The sequence below is a fragment of the Giraffa tippelskirchi genome, chromosome 2, assembly GCF_054371585.1.
Source record: "Giraffa tippelskirchi isolate mGirTip1 chromosome 2, T2T-mGirTip1v1.2.pri, whole genome shotgun sequence".
In the NCBI taxonomy this organism is placed as follows: domain Eukaryota; kingdom Metazoa; phylum Chordata; class Mammalia; order Artiodactyla; family Giraffidae; genus Giraffa; species Giraffa tippelskirchi.
The window spans coordinates 195,100,894-195,125,814 of NC_137276.1; the positions used below are offsets into that span (position 1 = coordinate 195,100,894).

Genomic DNA, 24,921 nt, shown 5'->3' on the forward strand with positions numbered 1-24,921 from the left:
AAGGAATAATTGTGGCTATTATTTCTGGAGTGGGGTCATCTCACAGAGTTGTTCTCAAGGTTTTAAACTACTATGGTTTAAATGCAGGAGTCTTTTGCTCTTCATATTATAATCAGGATCTTGGGGAAGGAGGGAGTTCTCACTCTTCACACTTTCACTTAGAATATATTTAAAACATAGTGTTTGATTTGGGAACAAAACACATATAAAAATCTTGCTTTCCTTGTAGCACTGAGATAGGTCATCATTCTATGATAGATTTAGATACCCCTTGTTGGAAGGAGTAACAAAGAGAGAATTATTAAACCATGATCAAAGGCCAACTCTCACATGGCCTCCACACTGCTAGTTTTGTGAAAGTCAAGTTATTATCACCTCTCCAGGAGAAGGGAATAGCAGGGAATGGGCAGAGAGGAGAATGACACAGGTCTGCAGAGGTGAGTGCTCAAAATAATAAAAAAGGCTCATCTTAGCTCCGGGAACCCTTAAAGAGGGAATTTCATTAAGTAAAATAACGTTTCAGTATCCCCTAGAATAAATTGTTAAACATTTTTGAAAAGCATAAAATCCTTATTTATGGCAGGAATGTTTGAAATTCAAAAGATAAATGCCATTCGGAATGCAACCATGTTCTAGGTATCTAATATGTAATGGGACACAGCTGTAATAACAGCCACTGAACCAGGGGGCTCTCTATATCATGTCATTAGCTGACTTGTTATAAGCCTATCTTCTAGTGCTTTTTATAAGGGCCACTGGGGTAAAAAATAAATATATCATGTACTGAACATCTGTGGTGCTGTCACAAAGCACCACTCATATCAACTTTCAAGCTTATATCTTAGGCTACACACGACAGACTTTTAAAAATGGAGATTAACAAAAAGTACAGGTCAGGAACTCTTAAGTCTTTATTCCAAAAGAAAAAGGATACAGGAACACTGTGGTTGTGCCAGAGGTAACACTAATGGCACCTTTTCTATTGTTTTAGCATATTATTTTGGGTTTGAAACCATACATGCACTCTCGGTAAGATGCTGTAGGCGAATATTTTATATATGAGATTTAAGTGAGGAAAGAAATGTCAAACTACTGACATTAAGTTATCAAAATCATGAATCAGCACTTAAGAACAATTATGAGCAGAAATTCCTGCTGGACCCTTTTATAAAAAGAAATAAACTTATCTGTTCATATTAGAAGCTATTTCTTTCATTTTTCCAATGTCAAATAAAATATAACACCCATCTCCTTTAAAAAGAAACAAGGGAAGGGACTACACATTTGAAATAACTAGGAAATATAACCAGATATAAAACATTTTAGAAAAAAATACATAAAACTGATTTATTTAATGAAATAATTAATATTAATGAATATTAGTATAGTTCATCTATGCTCATGCTCAGTCATGTCCAACTTTTTGCAACCCTTTGGATTGTAGTCTGCCAGGCTCCCCTGTCCGTGGGGTTTTCTAGGTAAGAACAGTGGAGTGGGTTGCCATTTCCTATTCCAGGGGATCACCCCAACCCAGGGATCGATCCCATGACTCCTGTGTCTCTTGCATTGTAGGTGGACTCTTTACCTGCTGAGTCATTGGGAAAGCCCCAGTATAGTTATTATAGACTAGTTTTAGTAGAGAAGACATGGTTGGAAGGCAGAGATCCAGTTAGGAGGTATTTTATATAATCTAGGCAGGATATGATGGGCTTCCCAGGTGATATTAGTAGTTAAAGAACCCACCTGCCAACACAGGAGACATGAGACATGGATTCGATCCCTGGGTCAGGAAGATCCCCTGAAAGAGGACACAGCAACCCACTCTAGTATTCTTGCCTGGAGAATCCTATGAACAGAGGAGCCTGGAGGGCTACAGTCCATAGCGTAGCAAAGAGTCAGACACTTCTAAAGCAATTTAGCATGCAAGTACGCAGGCAGGGTATGAAGGAACCAGAGTTGTGGCAATGGATATGGTAAAACGTGGTCTGGTTCTCGTCATAAAGTGAAGGCATATTTGTAGAGTATGCTGATGGATCAGTTGTAAGGTGTGAATGAGAGGAGCCCAAGATAACTTCAACAGCTTTAATCTGATAACGTGGAAGGATAGAGTTGTCATTACCTGAAATGGGAGGCCTTTGACTTACTGACTTCATATTCACCATTTCCAGGCATATAGCACTGATAGGCAGCAGTATATTACTCAAAGGGTTTCAAATTTTCCCTTGGTGGTTTGAAAAAGACTCTAAGGTGCTATACAGACAAATATTTAGTAAATGATATTGTGTTTCTATATACACAAGTAAAGTTCTCTTTTCAAATATATTTTAGGGAAAATAAAAAATGAGGCTTCATTCAACTGAGTATATTGGTAAATTATGACCGTTCAAATAGTATGTAGTTGAAACAAAATCCCTGGGAACATTCAGTTATTTACTGAAAATTGGGAAATTCTGTAGTATTGAAAAGACCTGGGTTCAAATTCTCTTTAGCCACTTAAGTTAGATAAATAAAAACAGTTAACTAAATTCTTGTAAACACTTCATTCTTCTATAAATAAGGGTAATAATGCTCAAATTACAGGGTTGCTTTAAGGCTTAAGTGTTGCCTATAAAATATACAATACAGTATTTGGCAAGAATCTGGTTCTCCACATTTGGTTGCTGCTTTAAATAATAAACATAATTTTGTGCCTATTCAACAGTTCCTGGGGCTATTATAGCAACCCAAAGGTATGCACAAATAAACACAAAATATCTAATGCCCACCACATATGCTAAGTCGCTTCAGTCGTGTCTGACCCTTTGTGACCCTATGGACTGTAGCCCACCAGGCTCCTCTGTCCATGGGATTCTGCAGGAAGAATACTGGAGTGGGTTGTCATGCCCTGCTCCAGGGGATCTTCCAGACCCAGGGATAGAAACCACGTTCCTCATGTCTCCTGCATTGGCAGGTGGGTTCATTACCACTTGTACCACCTGGGAAGTCCCCTCAGATCATTTAAATAAGAAATAACTACTGACAGTAGAAAAATATTTATCATTAAAATATATATAAAATGCTTCTTAAGATTTCATTCAGTATACTAAACTTACAGCAAATAGTTATTTAAATACCAGCATTACACGTGAAATGCATATACATTTTTTAATTTTCTTAAGTACGTTCCAAGAAGACAGACTCTTTATCTTCCAACAGTGTATATGAAGATTGACCTGGATGAAAAATGGTGGATTGTTTCTTTATACGTAATTCCTCTAGTAGATTCTTTTTTTGAAACTCATTTCAATAATGTTTTTAACTTTTTAATAGAGAGTGAGTAGTAGCTTTAAACTTTCACTGTGTGTTGTGCGTTGCTCAGTTGCTCAGGGATCAAACCCAGGTCTGCACTATAGGCAGATTCTATATCATCTGAGCCACCAGGGAAGCCCTTATACAAACCAGGCATATTCAAATGAGATACAATTAAACTACACATACAACTGTCATTTAATTTGAATATAATTTAAAGTATTTTATTTCTTTTTCTTCTTTGAGTAGAAATCTTTGGGATAGGGTACTGTGTTTCTTGGGAGGGTGGCATCACATAACAGAAAACAATCATAGAGTTTTAAAAATGTATCTTCTAGTAATAAAAAAGATGAAGCTATAACAGGTAATTTGGTATTATGTGTGAATTCAAAATAAATGTGTCCTTGGGTGGTTTCACTCAGCTGCTGATGCTTACTGAAGTATCTTGGCAGTTGGCCTTGCCTCCCTTTTCTTGGCCAAACTAATCAATTTCATGCTGGTTTCTTAAAACCTTTAAGATCTCCTACTAAACTGAGAGCTCCTTGAAGATAGTAGCCGCATCTTAATCATTTTATCCACAGTGCATTCAGCACAGTACCTGCCTCATAACAAGTGCACAGTCAATCCTTAGGGAACTGAAAAGAGCAATTTAGTAATTAAATGTGTTTACGAACTGCTAAAGAAAACCAGGAGTTAGCTAAAAGTTATTTTAATCTATAAAAGTACATTTTTTGCTAAATGTTCCAAAAGTTCATTAATGATATTACTACCAAGTATTGATCACTTATAAGAACCAAGCAGTGTAAGTGCTTATGTAGGGAATTATTCTTGTCTTTACCACATCTCCATGGAGACATAATCCTTATTTAATAAATAACATAATTAAGAGTAAAACTAAGTTCAAATGATTTAGAAAAAAAACGACTTTTTTCTCTCAGATCTGTTAGATCTCATACACTTTTCATAACTTACTCTTTCTAGAACTTCACATTCTTCTTGAGATATGTATACACACATAAACACAAAAGCACACAAACAAAACAATAAGTTGTTGCAAAACCTAGTTCTTTATCTGGCTGTTTTATATTGGGACTTTAATAAACATCTGTCTTCTATCTGCAATAATAAGAATTTATGAATATAGCTTAGAATGGAAACATATCTCAAATAAGATTGATGAGATTCATTTTTAAACTTTTCAGAAATAAGGACTTTAAACCAATTCTTCTACCATATTAATTCAAATTGAGAAAGATGTATGTTATATTTTAAATCTTACTCTTTTTCTGGGAGTTGATTTTATATTAAGCAATGTATTTCAGGTGTCAACTATGACACTCTCTCTCATTTCATTTAGTCCTCACAACAATCTATATGTGTATTAATGTATCCATGTTAAAAAGGATGTAAAGACTTCACATTAGTCCAGTCCCTGCCTTAAATTTATTTTAAAGCAAAATTAGGAGTGAATGCACAAACAAACCAAATTTAAGAATAAAGAAAAATCTACTCACCTAACTATAAAGTGGCAACACCTGGATTTACAACTGGATTTTTGACACTGTCCTGCAACACTCGCTTTTCAAACACTGCATTTTTTTGAAATCATATTTGTTTCAATTGTAAGCAAGTACTGGACATTTTCCCCATGAAAACATGATATATTTTGCATCAATTTAGTTCCCTAGAATATATAACTGGAAAGAAACTTAGAAGTTATCCAGTCCAACTGTAGAGTTTCAGGAAAGAGATAAAACAATAGCACTGATAAAAGTGACCTACTCAGTGGCCCAAGCAAGAGTGGGAGCAGAGAGTATTCACCTCTGTTGATACACCTTCTAGAACTCTTCTTGCCCTGACATAGAGCCTCCACTTTAAAGCTATTTCTTGGACAAAACTGTGACAAGACACAGATTTTCTTTCCAAAGGTTTGTTATAATTATTTTTTTCCTACTGGAATGAAAATGAAATCCAGTTTGAGGTTACTTCTTGATAACAAAGTGTCAAGATAAATGATTTTAAATTAACATTGACTGGTAGTAAATGCAACCTTTCAAAGTTACTTTAGAAGAGTTTTTATTGTTTGGTTTTAGGCAGGAAAGATTTGGATAAATGAGTTTCCAATAAGAATTCAGATTTCATTTCTTATCAAGATTGCTCAAATTACGTGAAATTTTGATTTCAAAGAAAAACAATCAAACTATCTATGTTCCAGGTAGTCATGAATTACAATAATATGGTAACCATCTTTACAGATTTATATTTTCAATCTTAATTATGCAAAGCCATAGGGAAGAAAAAAAATAACCCTTAAGAGGAACTTTGGAGATGTAAAATTGTGGGCAAGACATTTAACCAGCTATAGTCATAAAATTGTTACCAGGATTAAATGAGATAATTATGTAATAGACTATAGTGCAGTGTTAATTATATCAAGAGGATTTAGATCAGCAATTATTACTGGTGAAATGAGGTAGAAAATATGAGTTCACATTTTTTGGATTCAGCATTGTTTGGCTTAGAGTGAATATTATAGAGTCTCAGGGCCCCAGTACACGGGGATGCCATACATAATAATTCTTTTAATTTGAATACTTATCACAGCAATTTTATAGCAGATGGTGATAGTCCCCTGAGGAAAGGGGGATTTTTTTCCAATTTGGACAACAGTGCTGTATGGATAGGATTATAAAGTCAGAATGCTGGGCTACATTATAGCTATTAACAGGGAGATAGTATTTTTGAAGGTACTGAAATATAATTAAGAGTTTATAAAGAAAGAGTTTGACTAGTGGTAGTAGGATTTTTGCTTTGAACATCAGAGCATCTTTTTCTTCTAAGTATTTGCATTTATTTAATTTCTCAATTATTGGCACATATTGCAATTATTCCCAAAGGATCTTCTATATTTAGCTTAACTCTAGAGCGGTAGAATATATATAAAGATAAATTATTATCTTTGATGTATTTTGAAATTATTATTTTGGGGGAACAATAACAATAGAAAGATTTCTATCAAATAAGTATTTTTTTTTTTTTTGCTCTGGGAAAGATTCAGTGAATACAAAGTCAAAGTCAGCATTAAATGGTTATTTCTTCTTTTACAATTTTAAAAAATAATTTGAATCAATTTATTTACTTACATGTGTGTGTATGTTTAGTTGCTAAGTCATATCCAAGCTGTTTTAACTCCGTGGACTGTAACCCACCAGGCTCCTCTGTCAAAGGGATTCTCGAGGCAAGCATACCGGAATGGGTTGCCATTTCCTTCTCCAGGGGATCATCCCAACTCAGAGATTGAACTTGCATCTCCTGCATCAGTAGGCAGATTCTTTACCACTGAGCCATCAGGTAAGCCCTCAATTTTTATTTTTTAATTGAAGTATAGTTGACTTGTAATGGTTCATGTGCACAACAAAGTGATTCAGTTTTATATGTATGTATATATATATATATATATATATATATGGAGAAGGCAATGGCACCCCACTCTAGTACTCTTGCCTGGGAAATCCCATAGACAGAGGAGCCTGGTAGGCTGCAGTCCATGGGGTCGCTAAGAGTCAGACATGACTGAGCGACTTCATTTTCACTTTTCGCTTTCATGCATTGGAGAAGGAAATGGCAACCAACTCCAGTGTTCTTGCCTGGAGAATCCCAGGGACGGGGGAGCCTGCTGGGCTGCCATCTATGGGGTTGCACAGAGTCAGACATGACTGAGGTGACTTAGCAGTAGCAGTATATATATATATATATATATATATATATATATATATATGTTGCAAAAAGGCAAAATGGTTGTCTGAGAAGGCCTTACAAATAGCTGAGAAAAGAAGAGAAGCTAAAGGCAAAGGAGAAAAAGGAAAGACATACCCATTTGAATGCAGAGTTCCAAAGAATAGCAAAGAGAGATAAGAAAGCCTTCCTCAGTGATCAGTGCAAAGAAAGAAAGGAAAACAATAGACTGGGAAACACTAGAGATCTCTTCAAGAAAGTTAGAGATACCAAGGGTACATTTCATGCAAATATGAGCACAATAAAGGACAGAAATGGTAGGGACCTAACAGAAGCAGAAGACATTAAGAAGAGGTGGCAAGAACACACAGAAGAACTATACAGAAAGATCTTCATGGTCCAGATAACCACAATGGTTTGATCACTCACCTAGAGCTAGACATCCTGGAATGCAAAGTCAGGTGGGCCTGAGGAAGCATCACTACGACCAAAGCTAGAGAAAGTGATGGAATTCCAGCTGAGCTATTTCAAATCCTAAAAGATGAAGCTATGAAAGTGCTGTACTCCATATGCCAGCAAGTTTGGAAAACTCAGCAGTGGCCACAAGACTGGAAAAGTTCAGTTTTCATTGCAATCCCAAAGAAAGCAAATGCAAAAGAATGTTCAAACTACCACACAATTGCACTCATCTCACATGCTAGCAAATTAATACTCAAAATTCTCCAAGCCAGGCTTCAACAGTATGTGAACTGTGAACTTCCAGATGTTCAAGCTGGATTTAGAAGACCAGAGGAACCAGAGATCAAATTGCCAGCATCCATTGGATCAATGAAAAAGCAAGAGAGTTCCAGAAAAACATCTATTTCTGCTTTATTGACTATGTCAAAGCCTTTGACTGTGTGGATCACAATAAACTGTGGAAAATTCTCAAAGAGATGGGAATACCAGACCATCTGACCTGTCTCTTGAGAAACCTGTATGCAGGTCAGGAAGCAACAGTTAGAACTGGACATGGAACAGCAGACTGGTTCCAAATAGGAAAAGGAGTATGTCAAGGCTGTATATTGTCACCCTGCTTATTTAACTTCTATGCAGAGTACATCATGAGAAACGCTGGGCTGGAAGAGACAGAGGCTGGAATCAAGATTTCCAGGAGAAATATCAATAACCTCAGATATGCAGATGACACCACCCTTATGGTAGAAAGTGAAGAAGAACTAAAGAGCCTCTTGATGAGTGAAAGAGGAGAGTGAAAAAGTTGGCTTAAAAACTCAACACTCAGAAAACTAAGATCATGGCATCTGGTCCCATCACTTCATGGCAAATACATGGGGAAACAGTGGAAACAGTGGCTGACTTTATTTTTGGGTGCTCCAAAATCACTGCAGATGGTGACTGCAGCCATGAAATTAAAACACACTTGCTCTTGGAAGAAAAGTTATGACCAATCTAGATAGCATATTAAAAAGCAGAGACATTACTTTGCCAGCAAACGTCCAGTCAAAGCTATGGTTTTTATAGTAGTCATGTACGGATGTGAGAGTTTGGACTATAAAGAAAGCTGAGCGCCGAAGAATTGATGCTTTTGAACTGTGGTGTTGGAGAAGACCCTTGAGAGTCCCTTGGACTGCAAGGAGATCCAACTAGTCCACCCTAAAGGAAGTCAGTCCTGAATATTCATTGGAAGGACTTATGTTGAAGCTGAAACTCCAATACTTTGGCCACCTGATGTCAAGAGCTGACCCACTGGAAAAGACCCTGATTTGGGGAAAGATTGAAGGCAGGAGGTGAAGGGGATGACAGAGGATAAGATGGTTGGATGGCATCACCGACTTGATGGACATGAGTTTGATTAGGCTCTGGGAGTTGGTGGTGGACAGGGAGGCCTGGCGTGCTGCAGTCCATGGGGTTGCATAGATTCAGACACTACTGAGTGACTGAACTGAACTGAGCGACTAAGCACATTAAGTGGATGATAGAGGCTATTCTGTTTAGAGCCAAAGCTAAGAATGTTTTCCTTATATCAGGAAGTTTCTAAGATGCTACCCTTCTTTGCATAAAGTAATGGTCCTTCAACAGGAAATCTAAATAAAATTAAGTCAAGCCTTCTGTTTTTTAATAATATTGTTTACCAGTCATTTTTCATTGGGGTGGCAACTATGAAACTCCTAGATAGATATCAAGCACCTGAAAAAGTCCTACCATAAGTGTTGATTCCTTTTCCCTTCTTATTTTTGTATCTGGCTTAATTTACAGAAAATGGCTAATTCATTCATTCATTACTGTAGATAAGAACTATGTTATAGATAGAAACTGAAGGTAAACAGAACATCAGTTTATTTTTGCCAAAGGGACATCATGGAAGAACTGACAAAAATTGATTAATATCTGCAGGTAAGATCATGATATGGATGGATGCGAATGTCCTGATTTTGACAAATTTATTGAGGTTATTACTTTAGGAAGTTCACAGTGAAGTATTTAGGAGAAAGGGGCATGATATCTGCAATCTACCCTCAAGTGGTTCAGAAATAAATATCTACTTATACAGAAGGTGATGGGGGAGAGTATGATAGAGCAAATGTAGTAAAATATTAATTTTTAGGAAGTCTGGCTTAAGGTACCGATTCCCAACCTTTTTGGCACCAGAGACCAGTTTCCATGACAATTTTTCCATGGACAGAGTGGAGTGGGATGGTTACTGGATGATCCAGGTAGATTATGCTTATTGTGCACTTTATTTCTATTATTATTTCTTTGTGATATGTAATGAAATAATTATATAGCTCGCCATAATGCAGCATCAGTGGGAACCCTGAGCTTGTTTTCCTGAGCTCAGGCAGTAATGAGAGTACTGCAGAGCTTCATATAAATACAGATGAAGTTTAGCTCACTTGTCTTTGCTCACCTTCTGCTGTGCAGCCTGGTTCCTAACAGGCTATGGACCAGTACCAGTCCATGACCCTGGGGTTGGGGAACCCAAGCTTAAAGTATATACACATATTGTGTACATTGGTACTATTTGCAAGACTTTCATACACTTGAACAAATTGAATTTTATGATAAAACTAAACACATACGTGTGTGTGTGTATATATACATATATGTATGTACATATGTATACATATGTATATACGTGTATATACATATATGTATATATACACATATACATATATATGTGTATATATACATATATATATATATATGTACTCATATATAGAACTCCAGTAGGATAAATTGGAAGAGGAGAGACAAGTCCATTTACTCGAGGGAAGTACAGGAGTCAAGATAATCTTCATAGAGGAAAAAAATAAACTTAAATGGAACTAGAAAAAACATTAAAAAATGCATACCTGGAACAAAAAATTCAAAGTTTAGGGATATATTGAAAAAGAAAATACTGGAGTGATACCAGGACCCAGAGAATGGAGGGACATCTTTTACAACTATTATAAACTGAGTGAAACACAATGGCATTTACCTCAGCCTCATGATAAGTCTTTAGTCAATTATAGGACTGCAGGCAAAAAAAATTCTAAGACTTATGGTACTTTAATGTCAACAATTTGGCAATCAAGAATCTAAATAGGAAAAGACCAAAGATTCCTAAAACTTTTTTTTTTGTGGAATGTAGGGCAAGAAATTTTTAAATGCCACTTTATATTTCAGAATTATAATTGCAGATAATACAAATACTCATTTAAATCCAATGATGTAATTCTTTCACTATACTTCAGGCATTCACATGTGAAGAATTATATTTATTGACAATGTTCCCTGCTCTTTTTAAAATTAAACTTCTTAAAACAGATTGAATGAGGTTACTCTTCACTCATAATATGCTTCCATTCACTATCCCACTACCTACATACCAGTTGCTGGACGTTCCTTGCATATTCAACCTGATATCCTTTTATCCTTTAACAAGATCCACCTCCTTGTCTCAGTCTAGACTTCCTACTACCCAGGAAACTCAATTCTGATATATTTTATATATATATATATATATATATATATATATATATATATATATACATACATATATACATATCCTTTATTTGATTTATTTCTATTTTTCAAAGTACATCTAAACTGTTTTCTCCAAAGTTTTCCTAAAATCCTTTAATCACCAAGTCTTAATTCATTTCATTATATAGAATCTTCTGCATTGAAATATACGTATTGATCCATTCACCCTTTTTACAAATTGCTCAGTGGAAAGAGGTTGCTGAGCAACATGATATTCTGATTTTAATTAACACAGTTAAGTCAAATTTCCTTTTATTTTGGAATCTCAAATAATTAAAGGAGGACTATTATATTTCATGGTATTGTTTATTTATAAACATTATGAGCAAGAACCTTAAAATCTTGCACTAAGTGTAGAGAAAAGTATGAATATCCCAAACAATTCAAAGGAAAAATCAGTAGCCTGTGAGTACTTCTTAAATGTTAAATGTAGAAGATGAACCAAAGATGACACTTGAAAAAATGTTAGAAACTGGTAAACTGAGGAAAATGGCAGTCCTATTAATAGAGCAAAAAAAAAAAAACTAAGGAGAGAGAGTGGTTTGAGAATCAACGTTTTCATTGTTGGATGGTGGACATTTCCAGTAATCAATCACTCATTCATCAATAAACATTTGAGTGACTACACGGTGATAGAAGGCCCTGTCTAAAGTCTGAGAATCACAAATGTGAACAAAAGGCAAGGTCCAAGGCATGTGTGCTCAGTCATGTCCAACACTTTGTGAACGCATGGACTGTAGCCAGCCAGGCTCCTCTGTTTATGGAATTTCCCAGGCAAGAATACTGGAGTGGGTTGCCATTTCCTTCTCCAGGGCATATTCCTGACCCAGGGATTGAACCCATGTCTCTTGCGCATCCTGAACTGGCAGGCACATTCTTTACCAGCTGAGCCACCAGGAAAGCCCAAGACAATGTCCAGGCCTTTATGAAATTCACACTTTTCTAACAATTGCATTCACTTTAACAGAAAGATACAATAGGAAATTATAACTGGTTCTCAGGAGGGCACTTTTCTAGAGTGAGAACAGAAACCAGACTGGACTCTGAATGAGAGAACAAGACAGAAGAAAGGATTACTTTACGAAATGTCTAAACTTAGTTTGAAAAATAGGAGAAGATAGGATAAAATCACGAGAGTAAAACAATTTGGAATGTTCACCTGTGTGTGTATGTGTGTGTTTGTGTTTGTATTGTTGTTGCAGATGCTTATGGAATTATTGGTATCTTCCTCTAAGATGAAAAAAACTTGTGCAACATAAAAGGCAAGACAAAGAGCCAGAAGAGTGTTTGTCTAAGATGTTAGCAGGGGAAGTGATTTGCTTGAGAGCACACTCTTTAGAATCAGGAGTCAATGGGAGTTAGTGGGTACCAACAGGAGGGATAAGATTTAGAAAAGCCAGTGAGATAGCACTTTCTTTTCCCTCTTAAACTTTATGGTCTTAGTAAGTTAGGCAGTGTAAGGGGAAAAACACACACTCCTGTTTTTTCCCTTCCACACAATACTTCACTTGTGGTCACCGAATGTGTGGGGATTTTCTTCACACCAAGCAATCTTGCAACACCAGTTGGGTGTCCTATGATTTATCTCAATTCTGACATTAAATACCTGGAGTTTGCATCAGATCTCACAGGTTAAGGGCTTTAGTTCCACAAGACCTCCCCAACCCCCCTTTCAGATACTAATCTCAAGTCTAGGTTTTATTGTGCTTTTGGCCCACTAGGTATAAATCAGAGGTTTCCATGACCTGCTATTAATGTTCAATTAATTTACTAGAGCAGCTCACAGAACTTAGGAAAACATTTTACCTGCTAGATTTACACTTTATTACATAAAAGAATGCAACTTGGGAACCACCAGATGAAGAGATGAACAGGGCAAGGTACTGGGCAGAGAATTTCAAAATTTTCTCTAGACATGTTACCTAACAACATATCTACCCAGAAACTCTCTGAACCATGTCCTTTGAGTTTTTAAGGAAGCTTCATTACATAGGCATGATTGATTACCTCATTGACCAGTGATGACTAAACTCTATCTCTGGCCCTCCCTTGGACAGAGATAAAACTGGTCAATCCTAAAGGGAATCAACCCTGAATATTCATTGGAAGGACTGATGCTGAAGCTGAAGCTCCAATACTTTGGCCATCTGATGCGAAGAGTCAACTTATTGGAAAAGATCTCGATCCTGGGAAAGACTGAAGGCAAAAGGAGAAGAGGGAGGCATAGGATGAGATGGTTAGGTAGCATCACTGACTCAATGGACATGAATTTGAACAAACTCCAAGAGATGGTGGAGGACAGAGGAGCCTGGCATGTTACAATTCATGGAGTGCCACAGTCCAAAGAGTTGGACGTGACCTAGCAACTGAACAACAACAAGCCCCTCCACCCTACTCAGAGGCAAAGTTGAGGAGTGGAGTGGCTGAAAGTTCCAACTCTCTAATCACATGGTCAGTTCCCCGGGCAAATAGCCACCGTCCTTAGGGGCTTTCCAAAGTGAACTTCCAAATTTCACCTTATTAAGGTAAACTCAACTATGACTGAAAGGGGTTTTTAATGTATAACAAAATACCCTTTATTGCTCTTATCACTTAGGAAACTCCAAGAGTTTTAGGAGTTCTGTGCCATAAATTGGGACCAAGACCAAATATATATTTCTTGCTATAAATCACAATGTCTCAGAGGGAAAATCATCTGTGTAGAATGAGGGAGTAAGGGATAAGATTAAATTTGGGGAAGAGTGGAGAAGATAAAGAAGATCTGTTGCAGAATACCCCTAGGAAACTCTGTGATAAATGACTGAGAAGCAAAGACTGAGTTTATTGTAGGTGGCATAGGTTATGGCAGATTTTCCTAGGAAAGTCCCCCTCTATCTCAAAGACAGCATTTCTTTTTGTAGCTATATAGCATGAATTATAGAATGACAGCAAGGACATGAGAATGAGGTTGATACTGGATTTGGATTTGGGTGCCTTAAGTAGAAGTTTGATAACTTGATTAAAAAATTGAAAAAGCTTCTTGGATCTCAGATTTTACAAAATGGGGGTAAGGTGGATCTCAAATCTTGAAAGACAGTATATTCTCTTTAGTGTCCCCTCTTCTTGTCTGAGATTGTTACATGCTATAGGATAGTGGGGAAAGGGCAGATTCTATAATACAAGTTGAGAATAAACAGAAAAAATATTCCACTAGTGGAATGACTTTTCCAGAACTGAAAGGTAAATATACTCATTCAAAGAAGTAAACAAGAAGTAGCAATTTACCCCAAGGTATAACTTTACAGATTTTCGTTCTGCAATCTGCAGTTCTTTCTGTACATGTTTGAGTGATGGATTCATGGATATAATCTTTATGTAGAGACCATGCTTTTTATCTCACTAACTTACTTTTTGAAAGTATTAAGAGCTGGGAACTAACATCTGAATTTACAACATAATCCTCTACAGTTTAGAAGGTGCCTTATCATATGGTCATCACATGGCATTTACAATGTAATCAAGAGAAAAATCAACAAATTCAATCTCACAAACTAAATTAAAAGGGACACATTCACGTTTCCCCTTTATAGCCATGTCAGATATAGAGAGGATAGGAGGAATTTAAACACCAGGCATCATAGCTGTCATAGCCATATCTTTCTAGAGTTAGGGAGCTCATTTCTCAAGGCTACAAGTCCATTAACCTTCACAAGAGCAAAAATAAAGCAAAACAATGAAACACTCTGGAGAAATGGCATTGCTTCTAATCTTGCTTATATATCTCACCGTAGGGATTTAAAGATGGAACAAAGACCTCTACTTCCCCAGGCACAAAAATGACACAGACTCCCTGAAATAAACATATAAAATGCCTCATGGTACATGTTGTAGACATATTTGTGATTTTTCTGAAAAATGAGAGAGGGGTTAGGAAAAGTAACTGATACCATTCCTGTTGAATCTTTGTCTTACCCAGTGATTTGTAACTGGGAGGGCCAAAGCATCAACTCCATTTATTTTTTAAAGTCTGGGTCTGCTCTAGGTTGCCACTTTACCTAGATCCATTCACTGTATATATCTGGAACTATTAGTTTCCTGAAAAATGCACTGTCAGAAAGCCAGAGGTCAATGATAAGATAGGAAGCAAGGAGCGCTTGCTTGTTTTTATACATTTCTGTTTGACTTGGGAGATAATTATAACACAGATTGATGCTCCTATTTTAAACAAGGTAGTAAATCAGAGTAAAATATGGGATTCAGGAAAGCCATTTGCCACATAATTATAATTTCTTAAAATTCCTGCATTCATTGAATATGAGAAGCTGTAATCATGTGATACATAGCAATAACATTACTCATCTTTTTTTTTCTCTCATGGAAGACAGTTAAATAAACCTAAGCTACAAGTCTTTAACTATTATTAGTTACAAAGTTTAAATATCATTAACTGAAGCAAAACAAAAGCATATATTGCTACCTTCTAGTGGGAGAGATTACAGATTCAGTAAGGAAGATTAAAATAATGATTCAGTGCACTTCATTAAAAAGTCATGCCTTTCCACAAGTAAACTTTATTTATCACCATGAGACAATGTAATATTATAAGAATTTCATCAATATAGGAGACCAGAAAAAATGTGGGAACAAAAGAGGGGTTTAGAATCAGAAAGAGACATATTTAAACATGGACTCTGCTAGGGGTTATATTCAAAACACCTGTCAACTGGCATGGCAGGGACATGGAGCGTTAAAGTTGGAAGAGTTCCAGCACAGGGATCTAGAGACTCCTCTGATGCCAGGATTTATCATTTTGGTTGCTGGATTAAGGGAGAGGAAGAAGGGGGACCTGAGGTACTGATATAGAAATGTCTCTAATGCTAAGATTTATCCCTTGATTGCTAGATTATGGGGGAAGAAAATGGGGGACCTGATATATTGGGTTTAGGGGCCCTCTCGGGGTACTTGAGGAATTAACAAGTACAGATGCATTTCTATGCTCACCTACAGAAGTAACTGTACCTGCTTCTAACCAGTGTGGAAATAAGTACACAATTTTACCCACCAGCAAAGTCATACTTGTGCATACTTGCTGGATATTAATCCTGATGATATACTACTTTTGTACTTTGGTAGTTTAACTAAATTCCTTGAGTCAGACAAGTGAAACAATGTGATGAGTTCCCGGCTAGTTATTTGGCTGCTCTAAGACCTCTTCTAGCTGATAAAATGTAGTCATCTTTCCTTTCTCTTTCCTTCTGACATTCAGTATTCATATCTTCAAAGCAAAGAACAAATCTTGCTTGAGAGCTGGGGGACTTCCATAATTTAAACCAAATGCAGAAAAGAAGCTGAGTTTACATTCAATCCTAACTTCCAGCTCAGGGAGAGTGCCCCTGGGAGCAGACATGAGGGTCTGTAGTTCTGGTTGAAGCATCCTCAGAGTGCCACCCTTTCTCTTCCTTTCCCCCCCTTTTGGCTCCAATGTTTCTTTGCTTGCATAAAAACTATACAACAACATCTCTGAATTGAATTGCTTGAAATGTATCTCTAATTATGCTATATTATAGCAACAGTTATGCACAATAAATATCTATCAGCTTAATTTTGCACGAGCTTTGTTGATTTCATTTTATTCATTCATCCTAGTTATCACCTTTGAAAAATGACTGCCTTTTTTTAAAGGGATATCACTGGTGAGTCTCTGTATACTCTACAAAGTTTAACTCTTCTATATGTTTGAGAGAATCACAACTAAAGCCCCATCAACAATTCTGGACACCATACTGTTAAAAAAAAACCATAATAAAATCACAAAAAGAAGATTTAAAGAGTGATCGAAGATTTGAAGAGTAAATTTACAGGATTTACTAACTATAAAGAAAAGAAAAATGTTGTGGATGTAAGGAAAAAGTGAGACTTTTGTGTGCTTAATTTTTCCATTCTACATTGAAGGCCCTTTGCTTATGATCAGGCAGTATAGCTTTTCTTTTTGATTAGGAAAAGATTGTCAGAGGAAAATACAGTTGGTGAAATCACCAAAAATATGTATACCTGGAAATTTTTTATATTAGTGATTAAAACTGTTTTCCAGCAAGATTTCTTTTTACAAGTTTTTCCTCAAATTCCATATTTTTAATTTTAAGATACCAATTGTGCCTATTAAATAAAATGGATTTATTTACTTCTTTTTAATTAATCAGAGAGTTTTAACTGTCTGAGCTATACTACTCAGAGCTTCTGGGGAGCATAAAATAACTGATCAACTATACACGGATTTGATAAAATTATAACTAAGGTAAAGATATTTAAGGCTTTAAATATCCCGTATACGCTTTTCCAAACTTGAGCCAATGTTCTGTTTAATTCTTGAAAATATGGAAATGTTGCAAGGAGCCCCACAAGTACTATCTCCAGAGCCCCAAATATTTAAAAAGCTTTCAAATTATTAAGCGATGGATTAGACTAGTTTAAAATCATCTAACAAATATGATTTATTTTCACTCTGAAGAATGAAATTGAGCTAGTTAATGTACCATAACTGTCCAAAAGTGATAGAAGAGAATATTATTTTCACATCTTTTTTCGCCTGCCCTTTCTTCCACTCTTTTCTGTTGAAACTGTTACTTGCCTCTGAGAGGGCAGAAGAGGAAGCACCCAGCATGTACTCACCAGCCTGGTTAGTTGTGATGCTGACTGCAGCAAACTGTCTTGGTGGTGAGCTCAGCTCTGACACCCCGTTAATGGCATCGATCTCAAAGGTGTAGTTAGTGTGTGCCAGCAGGTCTGTCACTGTCACCGTAGTGTTGGTGAGTCCAAACTGTCGAGGGAGGAAGCGGACATTTGGACTGCACGGCTCACACTGTTTTACATTCCACCCACATTTTTTACATATGATGTTGAAGGTAACATCTTTCCGGCCTCCTGTGTCCAGGGGCCAACTCCAGTCCAGGATAACTGAGGTCTCGTTTATATTAGATATCACATTTCTTGGTGCAGACGGAGGTCCTGCAAAGTAGTTCAACAAAGATTAATGAGCCTCACGTTGGTTTTCTACTACAAGGGAAATAGATAATTTACAATGGAACTGAAAGAGGTAAATAACCATCTTGTCTTTTATTTTATACTTTTAATTCGTCCTTAGAGGATCTGGGAGATTATAGACACATGGATTCCAGAGGACTGTCCTCCGCAACCCACGAATGGGGGAGTTTGGACTTCAGGTTGAAGATGCATTCACAAAGTCCAAGGAAGGAATCTACTGCTAAATTCAATGCCCTTGTGAATAGTTATGAAAACCTTAGTATTAGTTTTATAAATCTTAGTTCTTCTTCCCTGTGACCTATGACCAACACATAACAAGAGGGAATAGAGAAGTAAAAACGCAAATCCCATGCCTATAACCTCCCCTACCCTGTCAAAATAATGCAAGATCTAAAACAAGATATATAATTTTTTTTTTCTTTCTAGAGGTCCTGTTGCAGGAAGTGATTTAAAAACTAATTCATTCTGTGTGATAAATGTTGCATTTGTGGTGAGCCAAGCATGGAGAGTGAAGCAGAGAAAGCTTTTAATTTGCACGTGGATAACAGAAGGAAATGGGCCAAATACTAAAAACAAAAAATACACAATAACAAGAAGAAAAAAATAAATAAAACAAACATGGAGGCATGGGTTGCAGCAAAACTACTCACGGGTACAAGCCATGGATGGAGGGTCTTTGTCTGCTCGGAAGTAATTATTTTCACACCTGCAGTTCACTGAACCATCTTCGTGAGTAGAACTGTGAGGTGGACACTTAGCACACTTCATATTACCATCCGAAGCCTTGTAGAAACCTGGTCGACAAGCTACAAACAAAATGACTCCTTTAAAATTCTGTGATAAATTTGAAAGTGTATCCTTGAAAATACATCAAACAGATTTCAGGAAGCTAGGGCATGCATTTACTATGAATAAAATCCATTTTTTTTTCCTCCCAGAAATCACGGAAGCAAATAATGTGGCCCAGTATAGTTTCTCCATGTATATGTTTGTATTTGCACCAAATGTTAAGGGGGAAAAAAAAACCCACAAGAGTTAGATTATTTTGGCACTAGAGTGTGATGAAATTTCCAGTTCATGTTTTCACAGCTTTACTTGGCACTGGACCATTTGTGGAGAAAATAAAGCAAAGCCATGTCATCATGCAGCCATTTCCTTTTTAAACATGATGCGATGTGCACAGTCTCTGCTCTGCAGTTAGCACTGTATTACATACCCACTTGTTTTCTACTCAGTTTATGTGTAAACAATTTTATTCTCATGAATTGTAAACTGAAGGAAGAAATCATGGCTTTGTCTATATTTTAAGATTCGTTATATATGGATCCCCTGAGCTATGATATTTTGTTCTCCCTTGACAGTGTCATTCCTTAACTTCTCTGGTAATGGCCTAAAGTAAAGATTCTAATATATTTCCTTATTTGTATCTCAAATACATAGGGAAGTATAATTTCTATTTAAACTAATATACATGTGAATATTTACTAGATTAAAGCTTTTTAAAATAATCATGTTATCTTTCTTTCTGGTAGTATCTCTGAATGATGTATGTTTCTTTTTTTTTTTTTTAGCTCAATGAACTGGTTACCAGATATTGATTTCAGCTGCCCATTTAGAATTCACCATCTATTTACAACTTTTACAGAAATGTCTCCATTATAGTCTTTTCATTTAATCTGATATAAAACTTAAAATGTACTGTTTCATTTGGTCCATTTTCATAATTACAGTGAGAACTGAAATCATAGTGAAAATCCTAACAAAAATCCCCTGACATCCCTTTGAAGAAGAAATTCAGGATCTTTAGCTTTAATTTCTTCTAGATTATCTTTGGAAGCCAGTAATTTCTTGAGTCTCTAAAACTCAATTTCAAAGCTACACTGAGATTTGATGTCTTCAAGCACTTAGAGAATAGACCCTAAAGACTATCTTTATGATTGAATTCCAAATTGTTAATATCAACTTCATATTGTGAATAACAGGTTATTTACATTTAAATAAAACACGTATGAATAAATCTTAACTTTTATAATCACTAAATGCATACTGAAAGATAACATACTGTATAATAGTGTATCTTCCTACTGAACACTTCTTGGGAGATAGCACTACTGAGGAAAATACATTGACAAGGCAAAAAATTAGAATAACTTAAAATAATAGTCCTTGGGTAGAGAAGATCACCTGGAGAGGAAATGGCAACCTACTCCAGTACAGTGTCTTGCTTGGAGAATCCCATGGACAGAGGAGCCTGGAGGGCTACAGTCCACGGGGTCAGACACAACTTTGTGATTAAACAACAAACAACAAAATGACAGTAATCATTAATCTAGTCTTACTGTTTTCAAATTCCTACTAAGAATGGCTGCTCTAGGATCATATTACGTTAAATTGAATAGCTGTTGGTTCTATATTGAGAGCCACTCAAATTCTATTGCCCTAACCAAACTTGAGTGAGTGAAGTGAAAGTTGCTCAGTTGTGTCCGACCCTTTGCAATCCCATGGACTATACAGTCCATGGAAATCCCCAGGCCAAAACACTGGAGTGGGTAGCTTTTCCCTTCTCCAGGGGATCTTCCCAACCCAGGGATCAAATCCAGGTCTCCCACATTGCAGGCAGATTCTTTACCAGCTGAGCCACAAAAGAAGCCCTAACCAAACTTAGATTAGGATTTTAAACATTGAACATTGTCCTTAAGCACTGATTAGGTAGGTCCTCTCATATCTCATGTCATATCGCCTCGGGGGGAAATGATATAAAGTCTAAACAAATTATGCATTTAACTTCTGGTTTCAATTTAGCTCATCACTGAGTGCCTTTGAATTTGCAAGAGGGCATTTCTGAGTCTCTAAAAGATTAAGTTGCAGTGTTCCAAAGTACTTTGCTATTTTGTTTGCTTGTAAATTTATCTCTTTGTTTTTGTTTGAGTCTTTCATGGTTTTTACAACATTTAGCATAAAGGTATTCACTAAACACTCAATAAGTTTTTGTTAATATTATAAATGGCTATGTATGTGATACTTAAAAGAAAAGACAAGACAGTCATATAATCACTTCTTAGCTACAGCACCACAACACAGAATTTCTGGTAGTATTGAAAGTAGCTAGTTATTAAGCCTAGAAGTTAAGAATATAACTTGAACTAACACCAGACTTGATCTAATTTTGAGTAAATAATAACCTTGGAGATGAGAACAGTAAAAGTAGGGTAGGTAATATGTGTTAATTTCTCAGTCATGTCTGACTCTTTGCAACCCCATGAACTGTAGCCCACCAGGTTCCTCTGTCCATGAAATTCTCCAGGCAAGAATACTGGACTGGGGTGCTATTCCTTTCTCCAGGGGATATTCTCACCTCAGGGATGAAGCCCAGGACTCCTGCATTGCAAGTAGATGCTTTACCATCTGAGCCAATGCAGTTTAATAGATACCTGTCAGTCATCAACTTTTGTCCAGGCTCCTTCTTAGTCTTGAAGATACTAATGTCCCTAATTTTGTCCATCCCAAAAATGCCTTTGCTATGTGAAAGCAGGCAACAAAAATTTACAGAACACAGGCCACCTGGAGCAAGTATTTCATTCTGATTGAGCTGTTGGAAGAAATACACAGACGAATTCCCATTTGAGAAAGATTATGAAAAGACAGTAGGAGTTGGCCTATAAGTAGCATGATTAAATACACAAATGGATCAACATAAAAAGATTAACTCTTAAGTAGAGGAACATGGTGGGCACCGTTGGTTAGGTACTCCATGTTCCAAAATCCTGTTTTCTGCTTGTTAACAGAATCCTGATTTTGTTCAGAACTGCATTCTGCCAAGTACTCCCTAACTCAGATTTCACTGCAAATTGGGGTGGATGGCCAAACTTATGGCCAAAGAGATGGCTAAAGAGATACAAACAGAAATCTGATGAAAGTTTTCAGTTTCTTTTCTAGCAAGATGATTCAGATGCACTGAAACCACTCAATCTACATTATTCTAACTTTGATTATGGGCATAATGGTTGCAGGAGACACTAAGTTATAAGCCAAGAAACTTACAGAAATGTATACACTGTTTTTGCTGACCAAGCAAGCACCAATCTCAAGATTTCTTATAATGTCTGAAAAGTAACACCCTGTTTGTCGTCATTGTGGTCAAGTTTTCTTTTTCTTGTGGCAGAAAGCATTTGTAAATGATAAAAGAGACAAAGAGAATTCGTTTGAGATGTATTAATTATACAGGATCATAGCTTAATGGAACTAAAAAGTTCCTAAGAAAGCACAATGGTCAGTCTCTGTGTTTTACATCTGAAAATCCAGGATATTTGGTGGCACAGTAAGAGACAGACTCTACTCTGCATCTTCTGGAACTTGGTAGCTATTGGATTTAATAGGTGATAGGATTTAATCATCTATTTACAGATATTCATTGAATGATAACTCTATCCTGAGTACAAAGATAGGTTCTACAGTAACAACCTAAATGTAGATACTTTTTCTCTTTATGAAGAACTTTCAAATGTACCATCTCAATTGAATCACACAATAGTTCTATTGAAATAATCAAGGTAGATATTAATCTTATTTTATAGAATAAACAAATGAAGTGCAAACAGAAATAATAGCATGCACAAGATATAAAAGAAATTCAATGATAGTCTGAAAAAGCAAGATAAATCTGCTTTTAATTTTATGTAAATCACTCATTAAAGCAAATTATTTTTTGATCAATTTAAGCTGGTGGTATGACATTGGAGAACAGTCATCTAAAAAATTTAATGCAAAATATTTAGTTAAACAAATGCAAGTCTTTTGTCATATATTGCTAGTAAGACCTCATTTCAGAAAGGCTGATGTTCTCTTGTTCTCCAGGATTTTCTACCTAATTGAAGTGTAACATTACTATGGGCAGATGAGCAATTGTGCTTTTGATGAAAGGGCAGATGCTGGCTGCCAACTTTAAGAACATGGTGACCCGCAATATGTGGGAGGCATACAAGTAAATTTTCCTTTTCTTGATACAAACGGAATCTCTAAATCCTTCACTCAGGTTGTTCAGCAAATTTGAGAGTATGACTTAAAAGTTTATATTCACTAACAAAATTATTATACTGGTAAGAACCATTATCTTTAAATATATAAGGGGAAATTCTTTATATAATATTTACTTCAAATTTTTTCCCTCCCTTATAATAAATCAACTTGTGCTTGAATACCTATCTTTCTATTAAACCTTCTTCATTCTTAAATCCTCATGAAAAAATTTGAAATTACCTCTAAAGGGGATAAATACTTAAGTTTTATTATCTTTGCTTATGGTAGGGAAAACAATGATTGTAATTTAAAAGTATCTCCTTCTCTTCCTGAAGGTAAAATTGCTAATGCAACAATGTGTACATTTCCCCCATTATGTATTACTTTAGAAACTGAGAAGGTACAGTATACAAAAAAATAAAACCCAGGTAAGTGGTGGTGATAGTTGTGGTTTAGTCACTAAGTTTTGTCTGATTCTTTGCAACCCCATGGACTGTAGGTCACTAGGCTCCTCTGTCCATGGGATTTCCAAGGCAAGAATACAGGAGTGGGTTGCCATTTCCTTTTCCAGGGGATCTTCCAGGAAAGAACCTGTGTCTCTTGCATCGCAGGCGGATTCTTTACCACTGAGCCACCACGTAGAAATAAGAAGTGGAAAGAAGAAAGTAGATATGTTAATGTGTTATATTTACCTTTCTTATTCAAAGGACGTCTTGGTCAACTTAATACAGAATATTGAAGAACAGAGTGCACACAATAATGGTAAATTAATGGTAAAAAATTAATATGAATTCAGATTTATCGAACTTTAAGTTTTAAATTTAAAAAAATAAAAAATAAAAACTTCTGTGGTATAGTTAAGGCCTTCCTTGTGTTGGCCAGTGACTAAAGTAACACTTAACTGAAGTGGAAATACACATATTCAAAGCCTGCTGCCGAAATGACAGAAACTTGATTTACATTTTTCCTCAGATAACCCAGTAGTACATGTTCTTATTAGTCAAACATGGGTAAAATTAGTCATAGATTTCTGCCTCAGGGTAGTAAAAACCAAAGAGTGATTAAACAGTGTAAGATCTTTTAAGTTGAGGCAAACTGCCGACCTTTTTTTTTCCTGTCCCAAAGATGTTTGATCTCCTTGTTGTAATGGAAATTTTTGAACTAGGTAATTGTGGGCAGGAACCCTTGGCTTTGATGAAGCAAAGTAGGATGATCCATGAAGCTAAATTAATCATTAAAAATGGGAGGTAGCGTGTCCTCAAATCCTACTGGATATCATCATGGATTTACCAGGAATCAGACTTGTTCACATAATGTTTGGATTTCATTTATTCACTTTCCAAAACAAACATGTATTGATCTCCTAAGATGACCTAGACACTCTATTGTGTCCAGTCACAGTGATAAAATTCACAATCCTAGCTTTAAAGAGGAGACCTATTAATTCCACTTGGCACTATTTTAGAAATGGGTCTTCTCACTTGAGAATTAAAGAGTGTAAGTGCTAAGACACTTTGCAACACAACATGTTTAAGTTATCTTCACCAAGAAACTCCCTGATTTCATGCCTTTACATCTCAACACTTCAAGGTCTTTTCAGCAATCTTTCAGGAAGATCACTAGACTGGGAAAGAGGAAATGTAAGTTTTAATCTAGTCTTTTCTTCTCAATAGGTATTATCTCAAAGTTACTGACCAGGCATCTCCAGTTTTGATGAGGTAGTTGGGATGGTCACTTCCTCTTCTAAAATAAGTTGGAAATTCCATTTTTAGTAATTTATTATCAGTTTCCAGGTTAGACCCTGAGCAATATGAAGACAAGAGCGATTTCCTA

The 24,921-nt window shown here is 36.2% G+C and overlaps 1 protein-coding gene across 30 annotated transcripts in view; it reads right to left on the bottom strand.

The window, feature by feature from the left end:
* EPHA3 (EPH receptor A3) overlaps positions 1 to 24,921 on the bottom strand; it is a 393,120-nt gene that overhangs the window by 110,538 nt on the left and 257,661 nt on the right. For all 30 annotated transcript variants that reach the window (XM_081547714.1, XM_081547725.1, XM_081547692.1 and 27 more), the window contains 2 exons: positions 18,723 to 18,878; positions 17,701 to 18,036 (listed from right to left, as the gene is read on the bottom strand). In XM_081547714.1, the coding sequence (XP_081403840.1) occupies positions 17,701 to 18,036; positions 18,723 to 18,878 (492 nt within the window). The remainder of the gene's footprint in view (positions 1 to 17,700; positions 18,037 to 18,722; positions 18,879 to 24,921) is intronic.